Source organism: Cyanistes caeruleus, chromosome 13 (genome assembly GCF_971803275.1).
Source record: "Cyanistes caeruleus chromosome 13, bCyaCae1.hap1.1, whole genome shotgun sequence".
Classification (NCBI taxonomy): Eukaryota; Metazoa; Chordata; class Aves; order Passeriformes; family Paridae; genus Cyanistes; species Cyanistes caeruleus.
In genome coordinates, this window is record NC_141713.1 from 19,136,115 (window position 1) to 19,154,448 (window position 18,334).

At 50.6% G+C, this 18,334-nt stretch overlaps 1 protein-coding gene across 20 annotated transcripts in view; it reads right to left on the reverse strand.

The window, feature by feature from the left end:
- Positions 1–18,334, reverse strand: part of LOC111934291 (uncharacterized) — a 57,464-nt gene that overhangs the window by 12,620 nt on the left and 26,510 nt on the right. For 10 of the 20 annotated variants that reach the window (XR_015275648.1, XR_015275640.1, XR_015275642.1 and 7 more), the window contains one exon: positions 29–181. Coding sequence is in view for 1 of the 20 variants with exons in the window: in XM_086848475.1 (XP_086704601.1) it covers positions 29–181; positions 1,421–1,495 (228 nt within the window). In the remaining 19 variants the exon portion in view is untranslated. Of the gene's footprint in view, positions 1–28; positions 182–497; positions 750–1,420; positions 1,496–11,679; positions 12,642–18,334 lie in introns of all 20 variants that reach the window. The other 10 variants (XR_015275637.1, XR_015275634.1, XR_015275638.1 and 7 more) reach the window with 3 other exon arrangements.

Genomic DNA, 18,334 nt, shown 5'->3' on the forward strand with positions numbered 1-18,334 from the left:
AGTGGAATTAGGAGGGAGGAATAATCACCTCTCTTCGTGGCTAGGACTGTAGAGACACCCCACTCTGCCACCAGTTGTTTCATCTCGTGCTGCTTGGAAGCAGGCATGGAGAATCTGCTTTGGCTGCCAGGGATGGCTCGCTCTGAAAGCTGTTGGGCAGATGCACGCTCGTCTTCCAAGCCTGGAGAAACAAAAAAATAAATTTCCTTTTCTGATTTCCAGTCCATTAAAAAAAGTTTTCTGACTATAAAGCTGCACAGAAAGACCTCGGTGGTCAGGCTGGCTCTTTCAGAAGCCCTGTGTTGCTCCAGCTCTCAGTGCTCTGCTAGAGCTGCATGACTGATTTGCTTCCCACGTACATCAGAACTGTTTGGACTCATGAAGGTTTAGGGATGGCTCTTAAAGCATCCCAATTAGAAATGCTTCAAAAACATTGCTGAAATTTGACTCCAAGCATAAAATTCCCCTTAGACTTTGTCTCCACTTGTGATCTTTACCTCAAGTTCGTTGATTGCCAGGGGTAATTAAAATATTTCCAAAGGCTGTTCTGGGCAACACTTTTTGCCTTGCTGCAGGTGACAAATGTTTGTGGTTTGCCTGAGGCTGGTGTTCCCTCCTGCCTGAGCTGAGCATGCCAAACCCAGAGGAATGCCTGCTCCATCACCATCCTCCCTGCCTGGGGAAGGTGGCACAGGGACCCGGGGACTGCTGGCACGAGGGAGGAGTGTACAAGCACAGAGCTCCAGCTCCTGGGTATGGAGAGACATAAAGAGGCACACAGGAGAAGAGGAAACACTAAGATTCATGGAAACACTAAGATTTATGGAAACACTTTCCACTTTGTGGAAACACTAAGATTTCCCTGCTTTTGGAGGTAGCTGGATGGCCCCCAGCAGAGCCCCCAGGGTGCAGAGCCATTTGCCCACAGCCTGGCAGTGTCAGTGCAGGTGAACTTCAGAAACAGAACCACAGAGCCACTGAGGCTGGGAAAGGCCTCTGTGACCACCAAGTCCACCAGCTGTGCTCCACCCAGCACCACCACCATGGTCACCACTAAACCATGTCCTCAGGTACCATATGCACATATTTTTTTGAATGCTTCCAGGGCTGGTGGCTCCACCACTTTCCTGTTCCAATGTCTGACCACCCTTTCTGTGGAGAAATTTTTCCTAATACATGTTCTAAACCTCCTCTGGTACAATTTTCCCTTCAAGGACCTGGTTTGGTCTCATTTGGAGCTATTTCACAGAATCATTGTGGTTGGAAAAGCCCTCCAAGACAATCAAGTCCCACCTATGACTGATGCCCACCTTGTCACCAGCCCAGAGCACAGGGTGCCATGTCCAGGCATTCCTTGGACACCTCCAGGGATGGCAACTCTACCACGTCCCTGGGCAGCCCATTCCAATGTCTGACCAACCTTTCCGTGAAGGAATTCCTTCTGATGTCCAGCCTGAAGCTCCCCTGGCAGAGCCTGAGTCCTTTTCCTCTTGTCCTTAGTAGAAAAGGAGAAGGGTTGTCACCTTAACCACTATACCGAGGTTTTTGGCAATGAGATGAACTTGGGGAGGTGTCAGTTCCTGGCCATCCACTACCACTTTGTCACTTCATTTTGCAGCTGTGGGCAGACTCAAAAGGGTTCTGTGGGTTGTGAGTGCTGGAAATACACAACCCCTGGCACAGAGCAGGTCCTGTCAAAAAAAACCCCATACAGGAGACCCTCACCCTGCTCCAGCCCTGAGTCGAAAGCAAGGGCTCCATTCTCCACTTCATTTAACTACCACTTAAAAGTGGTGTTGGACAAATGTTAAAACAGCCAGGCAATTTGACTGCACAAAAAATTTAGAGTCAGCAAATTATCTAGTGAAATGATGCATATAGAAATGTTAATTCAATGGCAACCGAAACCTTCCACATCCCTTAACATCTAAAGATTATTATTCTACACAAAGAAAAGAGGGCTGAGCATACTGTCCTTGCTGGAGAAATTACAGGAATATTCTAGCTCACCTACATGATATATATAGCAGGGGCTGAAGGAGAGTTTAGAGGTGGGTTTGGGCTGGAAGCTCTGAAATCTTATTATTTGCCCTGGGTTTACTGGGGGAGAAGCTCCTGTATCAGCCCATTCCCACCATGTGCCTCTCTGCAGAATCTTTCTATATAAAAATCTAATTTTCCTGTTCTACACAAAGCATAAAGGTACTTTACTGTGACACACACACACACATTCCCACCCTTGGGAACAAGGACCCTTTGTGCCCACTCCCAGGCATTTTGTTCCTCAGGATCCCCACTGGGTCAGAGCAGGAACAGAGGGAGAATGGAAGAGTTAAGCAACTTAACTCTCTGGCTCTCGGGCCGCAGAAGGGGAGGGAGCAAGGAGGCAAAGCATCTGGCTTCCCTGCTTCCCTAACAGCCTGGCGGGAAGGCTGCTGTCAATTCCGCCTTCTGCCTTGTTGGAAGAAAGCAGAAGTGACAAGAGGCCCTCCAGGCAGGCAGCCAGGAACCAGAAATTCAATTGTGCTACCTCCTGAAACTGGACCTTTTTTTGGAGACCCTTTCCCTGGAATTGTTTTGACTTAAAAAAAAGGACTGTCATCGAGGTTCAGGGCTAATTCATCAGCCCTGCTCTCCTGGCTCTCCTTGCCTCCGTGGAAGCAGATTTGCACAAAAGGATTTCCATTTTCTGGGCTGCGCTACAACCAGCCTCACCCCCAATAAATACACAGACACATAAATATGCACACACACACACAAACACTGTTATTTATAGGTACGGGCTCTGCCACAGACAGACGCACGCCCGCGTGTGTTCCTTCGCTGTGTAACACGGGGGCTGCAAGCGCTACGGCAGCTGAATTTACTCCACGCTCACAGCTTAGGAAGCAGAGTGTGGGCCATACGGTGTGTCCCAGGGGCTTAGACCAACTGGTTATTGGCTGGTGCTGTTGTTCCTCTAACAAGCCCCTGGATATACGGCAGGGGCTGCAGAGAAATGCAGCTGGAGGAGCCTCTCCCTGTCAGCAGCAATCTGTCACCGCACGCTCGCACCCACTCTGTACAGCACAAAAGCTGCACGGCAGTGTCAGCACAAAGGTCAGGCTGCAGGTAGGCTGGGGGGGTTCTTCATTTCTGGGAACGTGCAGCCAGCTTGAGGCACCGTCTGGATGCTGCAGCAGGAATTTCAGCCTCACAGATGCCCGGCTATAATTTAAAACAAGGCAGCATTTCCATTACAAACCCCATTTTTCCCTGTGGATTTATACCTCAGCTATTCAGCTCCACTTTGGGGTGGACCTTCTTCACATTATTCCTGCACAACATTTAAATCCAGCTCAGCCTCTGTTGGTTGTGAGATGGAGAAGGAAATTACGTATGCACACAAATACTCACAAGCACACACAAAAAAGCTTACACAAACATATGCCTGCAGAGAGATCTGCCACAAAAAACCAGACCAGCCAATGCAAATAAACTCGATTTTAAGAGTGAATTAATTTGACTTGATTATTCTAAATTATTAACAAGTTCCAGCAACCTTAGAATGCAATATTCACACTCGAGCTTTCATTCAGGTTAAATGGAAACAGATAACTTATACTGATAGAGATGATAACAGTAGAAATCTGTGACAGCAAAGTTGGAGGCACAAACCCAACCCACCCAGAGCCCCTCTCCTTGCAGCAGTTGTGTGTTAACAACTCCTGGATGCTTCCCCTCGCCTGAAATATTCCAGGGCAATGAATCACCCCTGACAGAGCCAGAACCCCCCTGTTTCCCTGGCTGCCAGGTGAAACCTGACCTGCACAGCACTCCTGTCTGTTTATGACACGCTCTGCCTTAGAAAGCCCATTTTGTTAGGGGTTTTTTTAACTCTCTATCGATTCTGCTTTGATGTAGTCCAATAAAGCACATTGACAGAAGCAATTTATGTTGGCCAGTGTCTCCAGTTCCAAGAAAGCCTTCCTGGCATACGAAGAGGGGTTAAGCACCTGGCAAGTACTCTACAGGTTATCCAGTTATCCCAGATTACCAGGTTCATTCAATCCAAGCCCAGGCCTGAGATGAGGAATGACCTCCTGTTTCTCCCACTCCCAAGCAGAAATCGGTATGATTCTCTCTATGATCACTTCCTCACACTGCACAGAAACACTAGGAAACGTGACAAGGATTTTCTCAGTCTTAAAAGGAAAAAGCTGTAAGTGGTCACTGGAAAGAGATGAGCATTTCCTCACCTCTGATGGCACAGAAACCAATCCTGGGGCACCAGAGCTGGCACTGCTACCATCAGGGCTCAAGCATCTGGAAACTGTAAGATGTTCCTATTCACATTTCTGCACAGGTATGCAAATACAAATTGTTACAGTGCCACAAAGATCTTGATGAGGCAGTTGGGAATACCATGGATTTATCCTATCACCTGGAGACATTGCTGGCATGATAAGCTGTATTCTCTCTTCCTTTCCTGGTTTCACACCCAGACCTTGCTCCTGAGGTCAAGGAAGCACTGACCAAGAGCATCACTCAGGGAAGATATTCAGTAGATGTTTAGGTGGCTCCTAAGTGCAGCCTAACAGTTTCTTTGCCTCTTGCTAAGAGGGCAGAGGAGCAGAGCTGAGAGCTGCAGGGATTGGAAAACTCAGCTCAGTTTAGCCGCAGGGCAGTTTAAAGTGCCTGTTGCATTTTTCATCTGAGTACAGCAAATCCCCTCACTAAGCACCAGCTGAGGTGGCCATAAAATCCTGGAATGCTAAGTGGGGAGCAGGTATTGGGCAGGCCATGGATCAGGCAGACCAGGGAGCAGCTGGAGAGGGACACTGTCCTTCCAGGGAGGAGATGCCACCTGTCAGCAGCACCCGCTGCTCCGGAGGCATCTGAGCACGCCGGATTCTCTTCCATCCAAAGCTTCCCACAGTCACCAAGCATGGATAGGGTTTCACTCCTCACCAGCTGGAGCTCCAGGAAAGGGAAGTCTCTCTCCAGAGATGAAGATGAGGGTGGGACAGAGAGGCTGTAGTCATGACACAGCAGACATGGCCACTGGGTACCTGCTGTGCCAACACGACGCTTGGGTATCAGCGACTGAGAGATGGGAACATGCAGCTCGAGATCAGAAGACAATTTTATTGAGTATACAAGGCGTTTATATAGGGGTTTACTTGTATGGCACTTATATAGGGCTCTATTTTTGGTAACAATTTCCCACTGGGTACACATTCTTCATGACACGCTCCACCTGGTAACATCTTATATCACAAAGTTTCACAACACGTTTCTTGGTCACTTACTGCCCAGGGAGCACTTATCTGTGTCCCCCTCTCCCACGGTTTCTGCTCCATCAGGCCTGAGATATCAGGCTCCTTTATCAGTTCTATTGTACTCTCTGTTTTATTCCCCATGCTTGGGTACTGAAAATGCAGCTCAGCATTTACAAAAGGAAAAGAACACAAAGAAAACGTGGCCTTAAAACCCACCTGGACCTGCTGCCTCTGTGCCAGGCTCCCGAGGAGCCCCTGCTGCAAGAAGGGGAAAAAGGCACATTAATTTGCCGTGAGTCTGTGAGCACCTAACTTAGGGCTCTTCATTTATCAGAGGAGACTCCTGTCTCCTCACAGAGAGCCCTGCCCAGCACCAACAGGAGGTTCCCTCAACCATCCATCCATCCATCCATCTGTCCATCTACCTGTCCATCATCCATCCATCATCCATCCATCCAACCATCCATCATCCATCCATCCATCCATCATCCATCCATCCATCATCCATCCATCATACATCCATCATCAATCCATCCATCCATCCATCCATCCATCCATCATCCATCCATCCATCCATCCATCATCCATCCATCCATCCTTCATCCATCCATCCATCCATCATCCATCCATCCATCTATCCATCCATCCATCATCCATCCATCCATCCATCTATCCATCCATCCATCCATCCATCCATCATCCATCCATCCATCCATCATCCATCCATCCATCCATCCTCCATCCATCCTCCATCCATCATCCATCCATCCATCCATCATCCATCCATCATCCATCCATCCATCATCCATCTATCCATCCATCCATCATCCATCATCCATCCATCATCATCCATCCATCATCCATCCATCATCCATCCATCCATCCATCCATCCCTCCATCCATCATCCATCCATCATCCATCTATCCATCCATCCATCATCCATCATCCATCCATCATCATCCATCCATCCATCCATCCATCCATCCATCCATCCATCATCCATCCATCCATCCTCCATCCATCCATCATCCATCCATCCATCCTCCATCCATCATCCATCCATCCATCCATCATCCATCCATCATCCATCATCCATCCATCCATCCATCCATCCATCCATCCATCATCCATCCATCCATCCATCCATCCATCATCCATCCATCCATCCATCCATCATCCATCATCCATCCACCATCATCCATCCATCATCCATCCATCCATCCATCCATCCATCCATCCATCATCCATCCATCCATCCATCCATCCATCCATCATCCATCCATCATCCATCCATCCATCATCCATCCATCCATCCATCATCCATCCATCCATCATCCATCATCCATCCATCATCCATCCATCCATCCATCATCCATCCATCATCCATTCATCATCCATCATCTATCCATCATCCATTCATCATCCATCCATCCATCATCCATCATCCATCCATCATCCATCCATCCATCCATCCATCCATCCATCCATCCATCCATCATCCATCCATCCTGAGCTCCATGGGCAGCTGGCAGTGCTCAGGGCTGAGTGTGGCAGCCAGGCTGGAGCACAGGCAGCCAGGAGCAGGGAGAGGAACTGCAGCAGCCCTGTGTGAGCCGTGATGGACACAGGGCTCTGCACCTGGACCCCTGGTGTGTGGCTGCTCCAGGATCCCCCGCAGCTCCAGATGGCAGCTCCGAGTGCTCAGGACCACTGGGGCTGTCAGGACAAACACGCTGCGCTCGCTGGCAGCCCACACAGGAGTTCTGAAGCTGTCACTCACTCAGGCCATCCCCAGACAGTGCCAGCAGGCCTTGGATGCTCTCACCTGATGGGCATTTTTGGATGCTGTTACTGAGAGGCAGTTTTGGAGCTTTGGGACCTGCTGAGGAGAATGAGCCCAAATCCCCAGCCTTTCTGCCTCCCCACTTCTGCCCTGCTTTCTCTTTTCTGGAAAGTTTTCCCATGCTAAGTATAGCTCCTAACAGGTGCATGACCAGAGGGGACTGTCAGGGCTGCAGCTGTCCGCACAGAGGCCTGGATCCATCTCCATCTGTCTCACTGGAGCTGTCCATGCTGCCTAGGCGAGCTCTTCGGACACAGCATGGAGGAGCATCAGGGATGCAGGCAGGAAGTCCACGTACACACACACACGCAGGGGGAGGAGGATTATGCCAGGGAATGCCGCAAACAAAGCCTCTGACATCAAACTAATGCATCCTTTGAGGCTTTAAAGACCCCTTGGCACACACAGGCAGGCTGCCAGCTAACTCATCTCTCTCCCTTGCTATGCTGCTACCAGCCTGATGCCAAGGTCAAGCTTTGAAGGAAAGCTGGCTGCTCTGTAATCCCCTGTGCCTCATTTGGGGATGCCACAGAACTCATAAGGATCAGTGACAGAAAATATTTGACTGAGGCCAAGGCCAGTGTGATGCCTGCAGTGGTTCCCTTGCCCAGACAGCTGCCAGTCCTGGCTCCCACCCTGCCAGCCCCACACCACCCTCTCCCAGCTGGGACCAAGCACTGGGGCTGCAAGGCAGTGCCACAGGGAGCTGGGATCCCTGGAACACCCTAGAGCGGACAGTGGACATCAGAAGTCACCTCCACATGCACAGGGGTGAGAAGGTGTCTCAAGTTTGTAGGGACAGGTGCTGGGGTGACCCTCCTGGGCACTGAGCTGGCTCATCACTGTGTAAGGGATATGAAAATACAAGCAACAGGGATAAGTGACAACCCTGCTCACAAACTAAAGGTGCTTCCTACCCCTATGGTGTCCTGGAATAATTCCAGGCTGATAGGACATGAGGAAATAAGCATTTTGCAACAGCCCACCGGGTGTTGCAGCAGGAGCAGCTGATCTGGTTCACAATTCTGGGTCCTGGGACATGTGCTGTGCTAACAGGCTGGCTTGGCTTAATGGGAGGGTGACGAAAACCATCTGCAGGGAATAGCATGGCACAGTGACATCAGCACCACTGGAAGAACAGAGGAGGAGGTTTCTGCAGTCACACTGGGCCACCACAGAATGTGCTCCAGACTGTGCTTTGGCCACGGAGTCCCACGTGTGAATTTGGGGAAGCCAGAGCCCAACTCCCTGCTCAAGCTGCAGGAAACTGAGCCACAACCAGCCCTAAAACTCTGCCTGGGGCTCAGAGAAGGGGTGGGAGAACCTGGGTGACACTGGGTGTGTATAAATCCTTGGCAGAGGGAAAATCCATTCTCTTCTTTAATTCTCTGTTCAAAATTCATTTTAAAATGAAACCACACTGCTGGTAGCAATCCAGTCACACCCTCCCAAAGGAAGAACCCTGTATCCTGGGATCTGGGGTGACTTTCCTTCACCCTTTCACAACAACTCTTTTCAGGCAGAAGTGCTGACTGAAGCTCTCTGGGTCTCCAAAGACCATTCCATCAGCTCGGTGGTGCTGGGGCTGCCAGGCTGAGTTATCACAGGTCCTGCCCTCCCCTGCCATTAATACCTGCTCACCAAAGGAGCCCTGGCCAGCCCAGACAGAGAAGGGCAACCCCCAGCTGCAGGAGCCTCCCACAGTAAGGAAGGAGGCATCAAAGGGAAAAAAAAGGAAAATAAATATACCCAGACATCTCTGGATAGTCTTAATGGAGCTCAGACAGCCCCAGGAAGGGGATGAATTACTGGGAGTCACAAACTTCCCAGGTCACATTCCCCAAGGAGCTCCAGGCACACCTCCTGCCCAGCCCTGAGCCTGATGTGGGACAGCTCTGTGTCCCACAGTCTGGGGTCTCTTTCTGCCCCACTCCAACCCTTTCCTGCTGGGCAGAGGGTCATGCTCCTGTCCTGCTGTCACCTATGTGACTGTGCCAGATAACCTGTAAATCATCTTGCTACCAAAGCCCAGAGTAAACCAAGACAGAAGCAAGACCCAGCACTTCAGCAGCACAGCTGGAACATCTGCAGCATTATGCAATCCCCTGCCTGGCCAGACACAGGACTGAGAAAGGGTTTTCTGCTGTAAAACTCAAGACAAGAGTAAAATTCTCTTAGCTTTTGGTTTAAATCTCAGACCTTGAGTGCCTTAGCCCCAAGACTCGTGCCAACACCCCAGCAATGAGCACAGTCACCCCCTGAACACTCCGGAACTGAACAGGATCAGTGACCAAACACAGGAGCAGGGCTTTGTCCCTGGCCAGGGACACCCAGCACCACAAACCCAGTTCAGGGATGTGAGCAGCCTTGGTCAAACCTCCTGCCTGCACTTTACCATCCAAACAACAATCTGGGGCCGGAGGTGGGTCTGATGTGCTCCATGGATTAGAGCTGGTGAATTAAGAACCTATAAAGATATTATCCAGGATCAGCCTTGGGAGCCCCAAAACACCCAGAGCCACAAGTTTACTACAAAGCCTTCAGAAACAGAGTGTTCTTCAGTCCCCAGCTCCTGGGGCCCTGTGTCTGCATGCAAAATTCCACTTTTGTTACTGCAAAAATGGCACTCTGGGCTCCCACAGCTGAAGAGTCTGAGAATGCGGCTGAAGGATTAAACCCCTCCTCCCCAGACCTACAGTAAATAAAGACATTTAAAGCAGTTCTGCAAACTAGAAGGATTTTAAGCCAGTTTTGTGACTGTATCAGGCAGTTCTGGCATTCTTTGGACTTAGGACAAGCAGAGCAGAATAAAGGGGGATTGACCAGAGGACTGGGATAGCTCCCTCCAGTGTGGAAATTTCTGGATGTGGAAGGGATGGCAAAAAGGAGGCAGAGGGAACAGGAGCAGACATTTGAGAGACATTTACAAATGGATTTCTGAGCCAAAAATTATCCCTGGGTCCTGCCTGCACATCTCTCTAAACATACCTGGCCTGTGCACTGTGGGTTGAGGACAATTTAACCTGGAGTCTGAACAATGGGATTAAGCACGGGATAAGCAGGAAAATGGTTGCAGAGAGCAACGATTGCTATTTCCCTGAGCCACACTGTGTAAGGGTCGGTGCCTTTGTGAGATTTAATGGTCCAATTACCACAGGCAGTGTCACCTCCTCCCCTTGTGCACGCCCAGACCTGCTCTCCTGTCCCATTCCCCTCTCCTGCTTTGCAGGCAAACACACCTTTGCTGCTCCTTCAGGGGTAGTCCTCAGCTTCATTTCTCCCATCCCCAGGGATGGGGGGCTGGGGATGCCAGGCCAGTGGAAGAGCTGGTCTCTAGGATGGGTATCTCATCCTAAAGGTAGCTGTTTGGCAGCTGGTCTTCTTCCATGGGTGAAAATCTAAGTTTTTACTTAGTTAGCAAAAATCTAGTGAAAAAATTCTCATTGAAGTCATGTCAAGCTCTCTTCCCAAACATCACAGTGTGCCACTATCTTGGTCTCCAGCAGCTCCAGCCTCTGTCACACAGCACCTGCTCAGCATCCCAGCAGCTCCACCTGGCACTCACAGCAAGAGATGTGGCTGGGATGTCCAAGGAAGAGGATTGAGAGGGCCCTGCCAGACTACAAAGTGCTTCTATCCCCCAAAGATTGAGGTTATACCCTGCCATGGATCAATCAGTCTCTGATTAGTCCCACAATCCCTCTCTAAGGAATATCCATAGGCAAAGAAACCTACCTTTCATACGTGGCTGCTTGTAAAGCAACACCTGAGCCAAAAGCCCACAGAGCTGTGGCCATGGGCACTGCTGTTCCTCCCCAGCACGATGGGGTCAGGCCAAGGGAGAGTTAATCACACAATCCCACAGTGGTTGGGTTGGAAGGGACCTCAGAGCTCATCCAGTTCCCCCCCTGCCAGGGACAGGGACACCTTCCACTGGACCAGTTTGCTCCAAGTGCTGTCCAATCTGGCCTTGGACACTTTGAAATTAATTCCAGAGTTCAAGAAGGGGCAGACACTGGCATGGGGAAGGGGCAAAGCTCCTCTTCTACTCTCCTAAGAGAAGCCTGCAGCAGACCATTCAGGACTATCTGCTCCTTACCAGGATATCAAAGGAAAAAAACACTATAACAACCAGAATTAGAAAGTTTCACCACAAGATTGGACATTTATGTGCACAAGAACAGCATCTGCAGGGACTCCAGATCCAGCTCTTGCCTCTCCTGCTCTGGGGTAGGAGCTGCTGCCAGCTGGGGTCAGGGGGGAATCTCCCCTCACAGGGTAGTGTTGTACAATTATGGACACGATGGGATTTTTATGCCTTCCTTTAAGGCATCCGGCTTGGCTTCTGGTGGAGACAGGATAAAGGGCTGAAAGTTCTATTGGTCTGTTCAGCTCAAACAGTTTTTATGTCCTAATACAAAATTAATGGTTCTCTCACTGAGACTCCATGAGGCAAAGCTGCCTGCTCTAGGCATTCCAACCAGCAAAGCAAAAGTGGGACTGAAAACTCCTCCCTTGCCAATGTTCCTGGATGGAACACATCCCTGAGCCCCCACCCAGGCCCACTGACCCACCTACACCAGTACAGTAGCCCCAAACTCTCTGGAGCATCACGGTGATGCTGGACCCTGATGGCTGCAGCTGGGAGCTCCCATGCTGGAGGGGTCCCTCAGCCTCCTGCTTCCTCTGCCAGGGATCCACAAACCCCTGCAATGCAGCTGGGCTGCAGGAACTTTAAACCCGACTGTGCCACCTCTTCAGCAGCTTCTCCCGCTGACTAAAGGGCTGCCTGTCAGGTTAGGCAGGAACAGTTGTCTCCAAAACTGTATTTCGGGATTCACACAAAGGTTCCTTCTGATTGTATGGAACAACACCTCATTCATCATTCAGAGAGCCAGACAGAGCCACTCATCTTCACTTGATGATGAACTTTTATCTACAAACACCTAGACTGACTCACAACCAGCCTGTGAACCCGTCAGGATCTTTTTACCACACCAGGGGCATGTTATCCTGGCTCACATCCAGCACAGTGCTGGAGGCTGGAAGAATTCCTTGCTCCCATGAGGACTTTTTCAGGGTTTTTCTGAGCGGGCACTGTGCTCCTAGTGACTGGAGCAGGCTGTTTTTGTGGAGCTGATTATTTTGGTATCCAACTGGAAGCCAAGCTCTGCAACTGCTGTGTATGTAGCTGGTTTGTGGCTTGCCCTAAGGGAATCTATGGCACTGCTGGGAATTCTCACCCCAGAGTCCTGACTCAGGTGTTCTGAAAAACCACAGGGCCTGCTGCTTCCAGGCCCATCTTTGTGCTCCTGTGTCTCTGCTGGGGCCAGCACAGGGATGGAAAAGGCAGGATTTGAACAGTAGTCATTTCCCACAGTGCAGCTCCAGAAGCTTCTTCCCTTTGGCTTTGTGTCCAGCTGTGAAACTGCAACGATTTCCACCATCCTCGTCTTCCTACTTCCACCTGAAGCTCTCCAACACACCTCCACCTCACTGAAGGCTGCCACAGAGCTCCTCTGCCTCCTCCAAGCCACTGCCAAAATACCAATAATTGTGCACTGTTACTTATGGGGGTGCTTTTACACACGCAGCTTAATTCACTGGGAAAGAGGACAAAGATATTAGGCCCTGACTCTGAGACAGGGAATTTCTCTTGGTGGCCCTTAGGCCTCAGTGACAAACTGAGCACACAGAACAGTGAGGCAGAGGACAAGAGCACCTCAGCCCATCCTATGACACCAAACACACCTGCTGTGCTCTGCTCTGACCACAGCACCATGCTGGACCCTACCTTCAGCTCCCAGCTCTGTCTTTCTAGGGAAACAGTGTCCTAATTCCTAGAGGGATGTTGACCAAATCATAAAGATGTAATGACATTGTCTGGGCTGACATGCTGATCAATGCCTTTCATGCAAAATTATGTTTTCTGCGACTAATAAATATTGATCCTTTTTGTTCCTGTGCAGCACCGCAATAAAGAGTGACTTAAATGTCTGCCAGCTCTGAGCTTCTGCCATCATTTTCCAGCCCCCAGCTCCCTGGCAGCATCCCTCTGCACTTCCTACTGCCACTGGTGCCAGTGCCTGATCCCAAGGAGGGCACAGCACCCCACGAACATCCACCTCCCTCCATTCCTCTGTCCTTTGAATGGCACTTATGTTACAGGGGTTCATGGGAAGCAGCAGAAAATAAATGGAATTAGAGGGAGTGCTGGAGAAGGGGAGCAGGGTCATGTCCTGGGTACATTTCGGATAATAAACAGGAGGAACCAGGCCAAGTGCAGAACAAATAGAAACATTTACAACTGCTTGGCAGGGGAATCGTGTAAGTGCTAATGGGCTTGGTTCAGACTCCTTAAATCAAAGCTCTGGGCTCGGCAGCCAGCGCCTGCTGACAAACTTTGCTGGACACAGGGATCCATTGAGCCCTGAGGAAAGGCTGGGCTCCACGTGGCAGCAAGTCCTGCTCTATTTGCTCCTCTTCTGGAGAGGGGTCAAGCATGAGCCTGCCCTTCACAGGCACTGGGCTCCCTCAGCTCCAGCCCAGCGGCCACGGCTCCAGCTGCTCCTGGCGATCCCAGAGCTGTGTGATGGCAGCCCTTGGCCAGGGTTCTGGAACCCTCTTTCCTCCAGGCCTCACTCCATTGCCTCTCGCTCTCCCATCTCCCCAGCCCCAAGTGGAAGAGGAGCCTTTCCCAGTCTCCCAGGAGTGCTGAGAAGGAGAAGGAGCTGCACCAGAGATGAAGGTGTGAACTCAGAGCCCGGGCTGCAAATGGATTGATGCTGACAGGCAGAGGCCTGGTTTCAGTCACTGCTGCCTGGCAGCCAGGCACTGATTGGATTTGTGCACTTTGGGAGCACACTGCTTTCCTTTGCTGAAGGGATTCAAACCCATGTGAGCAGGTTCACAGAGAAACACAAAGCAGGAAGGGCCAAAGGTCCATAGTGGATATGTCCTGCTCCCTTCCCCACACAGACAGCAGAGTGCTGAGAAGGCTTTTAAGGCAAAAAAACTACAGGTAAATACACTGCCTCTGGATTACAGAGCTTAAAATATGATGGCATCTCCCCCAGATTGTGAATGAGTTCCCTGAAGAGTTCCTGCACTTCTGAGACTCTACCTTCCCCATTCCCCTCCTGGGAAAATTGGAGAGGCAAAGGGCTGCTGTTCCAGCAGATTTGAGTGGGAGTTGAAGAATCAATGAAGCTCTGAAAGCCAGTGGGGAAAGTCATTCTGCACCTTCCTGACACCAGGAATAAATGATTCAGCGGGAAAGGGAAAAAAAAATCCAACAACCCTCAAATGAGGCTGGAATTACCCTCTGGAGAGATATTTCATCTTGAGGAATTGTGTTTGCTGCAGTGTTCATCTTACTGAGCCACAGCAAGGCTTTAATATCCAGCAAAAGGTCAAACCTAAATGGGAATTGCCAGAGCCTGCTGGAGCTCCTGCCTGCACATGAGCTCCCAACCCTCACACGGAGCAGCTACGCCCAAGCGAGGCCTGAAACAGGGAGCAGAGCTGAGCTGGACCACACAAGGATATTTCCCTTCCCAATGGGATGCCAGGCACAGCTCAGCCCTGCACCCACTCCCTTTGGATGGGTACAAAAGGAACAGACCTGTCTCGAGCAGGGGGAGTACAGAGAGAATGCTGGGAGCTCCCAGATGTTTCAACCCAAGGAATCTGATTGTCAAGGAAAATGATTTCAAGGCACCTGAGGGCTGCAGGGGCAGCTGTCAGCTGCTCCTCAGCTGGAACATCAGTGCTTGAGACAATGCCAGTGCCCTCCGAGTCCAGCACAGCGTGCAGGGCTCTGGGAACTCTCTCCTCATGCCCATCAGCTCCCCATGGATAGACAATTATTCCCATTTTTCCCACTTCTGCTTTGGTACTGCTGCTGTCTCCCTCCACCCACACATCTGCTTAGCCTCTCCTTGGTAATTTGTACTCTTCTTCCTTCCCTTGGACCCAGCTCTGCCTTCTGCAAGTCTGGTATCGCTATCCCAGGCCGTAGCAGAGTTCCAGAGATAAATTAGGCAGACAGAAGGTGAAGGCAGAGGTTCCCAGGGAGCTTCCTGTCTCTTCTACACTGTGACAAAGAAAAGAAAGGAGGGAACTGAGCCCTTCCATCCCCCCAAGAGGGCACAGTGCTCTCAAATGAGCTGAGCTGAGCGGGGGGGGTTTACCTAAAGCAGAGCTGAAAATTTGCTTGAGCTCTGAGATTGATAGCAAAACTGGTCTCATGCTACAGGCTAAATCCAGACCCTGCAAGGAAACTGATTATTTGGGAACTATCAATAATCCTGACAGCCCCAAGCCTTCCACCAGCCACCTCAGTCATCCCACACAATGTGGAACCCTCTTGCTTTCCTGTTCAGGACCATGCATCTCTACCAATGCATCTTCATCTTGCCCAGCAATTCCAGCTGCCTTTTGAGCCCCTCTTGATGAACAAGGTGCCATGCATGATGGGCAACACACTGGTTTCTGTGCCAGTGCAGAGGAACATCCACTGGGGATGAAGCTACCACTCCCACTTGTGACTCAAGCCAGATTTCACTATGTACAGAGAGATTAAATTTCTCTAAGGTTAACACAAGATCATTTTTTGTTCAAATATTTACAGTTAGAGCTCACCAGAAAATCAACAGGATTCTGCTGGACAGCACTCCACTGTCCACATCCCCCAAAGACAGACAAACAGGGTTTTTATGTGGTATTTAAAGCATCCTGAGAAGCCATCCAGAATGAAGCCCTCACAATTGCTCCTGGGCCAGGCTGGGTCTGTGCCACACATCCATGCCTCTGAGGAAAGCAGGAAAAACTTGCTGGCCTTTTCTTCCTAATAATGTGTACAGGGCCCAGCAGCCCTGTACTTGGGAAGCCCATGCTGTGGAAAATGGGGTCAGATTGCTTCTCCTAGTGTTTGGCTTTGTGGAGCTGTTTGTGTCTCCTGGATGCACGACTTCCCTGGCAACAAACCGGAGCTGTCATTTGGAGAGCTTGTCCTTTCTATCCGGGATGTTTAAATTCAAGCCTCAAACTTGTGGTTGGCAGGGAATGGGGGCAAGCAAAAAGCCAAACAATCTGCTGTCAGCTCCTGACTGCCCAGCCTGGAACAGTTATCCCTCCTGTCCACAGGGAATGTTGGAATACAGAGGCAGTTGCTCCAGGGCCCATGGCAGATTTAAGCTGCTCAGACTTAGAAGATAGAATTTAAAAAACCTAACAGACAATAAGTGTACTGAAACCAGAGGGAAGGCTGAACTCACCCACAGCTGCACTAGACATCTGGGACTTGAGGAACATTTCCTGACTGCTTCTAAACCTTTGTTTGCTACTCCCCCAACTCCTGACCCTCTTTTTTACATGTCAACCTCTTCTTGAGGCTCCCCTCAACCCCTCCTGAGACTGCTCCTGTCTGCTGTATGTGCACATTAGGTTTAATGGTTTTCTGGGAGGGAAGTTTGGCAGAGAACTGTGTCAGGTGCAGAAGCTGAGGTGGAAATTGCCCTCTCCCTCCTCTGCTCCTTTCCAAGGGTTAGGAAGGAAGGTGAGCACAGGCTGGATCCCTGTGTGAAGAACTCTGAAGGGAGCACAGACATCCTCAGATGTTACTCCCACCGAGTTGATTTAACAGCCTCCCTTCCCTAGGTGGACAATCAACTTTCCAAGGAAGTCAACGACTTTCTGAGGCTTTTCTAATAGGCAGTGCTTTTCTGGGATGAAGCTCCTGCCTTTGAAGGTGTCTGATTTCTCCCAGTGCCCTGGGGCTTTCTGCTTACTCTGGTCTTTCATGCAACCACATCCTGCAAAGGCATCCCATGCCAGCTTCTCTCTCTGCTGGATGCAGAAAAATTTCCCTGCAGCCACGTTGTTTGTGTATGGTCCCCTCAATCCATCAGGCTCACAGGGAATGCAGAAGTGCACACAGCTCCTTCCTCTTGGTTGTCACCACTGTCCCCTCTAACCAGGCAAGCCCCAGCCCTACAGCTGGCAGGTCAGCCCTCCCTGTGCTGCTGAATAAGGGAATACAGAGGGGAAGGGAATGCAGACAATATCCTAAACAAATCTGCTGTTTACAAAGTCCCCTGTAAACTGTTTACATTGCTGGGGAGAAAGCATGGAGGAACAGCAGCTGGAGCGTGCCCTTCCCAGTGGGAAGAACTCCACTCCTGTTTGCTACACTGCTGTGGGAGGCAGTGGAGCTGATGCACATCTGGAAAGGGTGCAAAAGTATGAGAGAAAAGAAGAGGCAGCAAAACCCCAGCACCACCCACTCCCCCAGCCTGTCAGGAGCCCTGACTACCTCAGCACTGTCCCAGAGCACAGTCTGAGGAAGGTGGTCTGTCCCTGGGGTGCAAGGGGACAGGGGACAGCCAGCCTCAGGCTGTGAGCAGCGCCTGTGGTGGGGAGGCTGAGCTGTTCCCTGCTGCCAGAGGAAGCATCCTGAAGGAGCCAGCCCTGGAGTCGCTTGGCTCTTGGGCTGTGTGAAGAGCCTTGTGACTCTCATCCCTCAGAAATGCGGTGTGTGGTGCCTCCTGTTCCTGGTTAAACATGGGGCCTCAGGAATGCCAGCAAGAACATTGCAACGTGCTGGCATAAAATAAAAGAGTGTGCCTCTAATCTGCCTGTTTCCTGTCTGTGGAAAGTTCTTTGAAGTGCCTGTGCTCACGCCAGTGCTGGAACACCCGTGACCCAGCTGACTGGCACAGCGTGACTGCCCAAGCCCTGGGGGCTGCCACAGGGCAGGAAAGGAAGACATGGAAGAGTTAAACCTCCAACACGCTGGATCAGTCCCCTTCACACTGGAAGGCTGGTTTAGTTACTTGAGCAGGATGTGAGAAAACACAGCCTCCTCTCAAGGAAGGTGATAAGTGCTGTGAGCCCAGAAATTGTCCCAGAGGGGTACAGGAATGGGCAGCCAGCTGGAGCACCAAGGACAGGGAAAACATCCTCCCTACACATGATATGGCAAACCCTGACCTGCTGGTTGGAAAGGAATACAGGTACAATGACTAAAGAAAAACAAAAAAGAAAGTGGGCAAACTCAGGCTGCCCAGAGAAGCTGTGGCTGCCCCATCCCTGGAAGAGCCCAAGGCCAGGTTGGACGGGGCTTGGAGAAACATGGGAGAGTGGAAAGTGTCCCTGCCCTGCCCATGGCAGGAATGAGATGATTTTTACCAACCAAAGCCAGTCTGTGATTCTATGGATACAGGTACA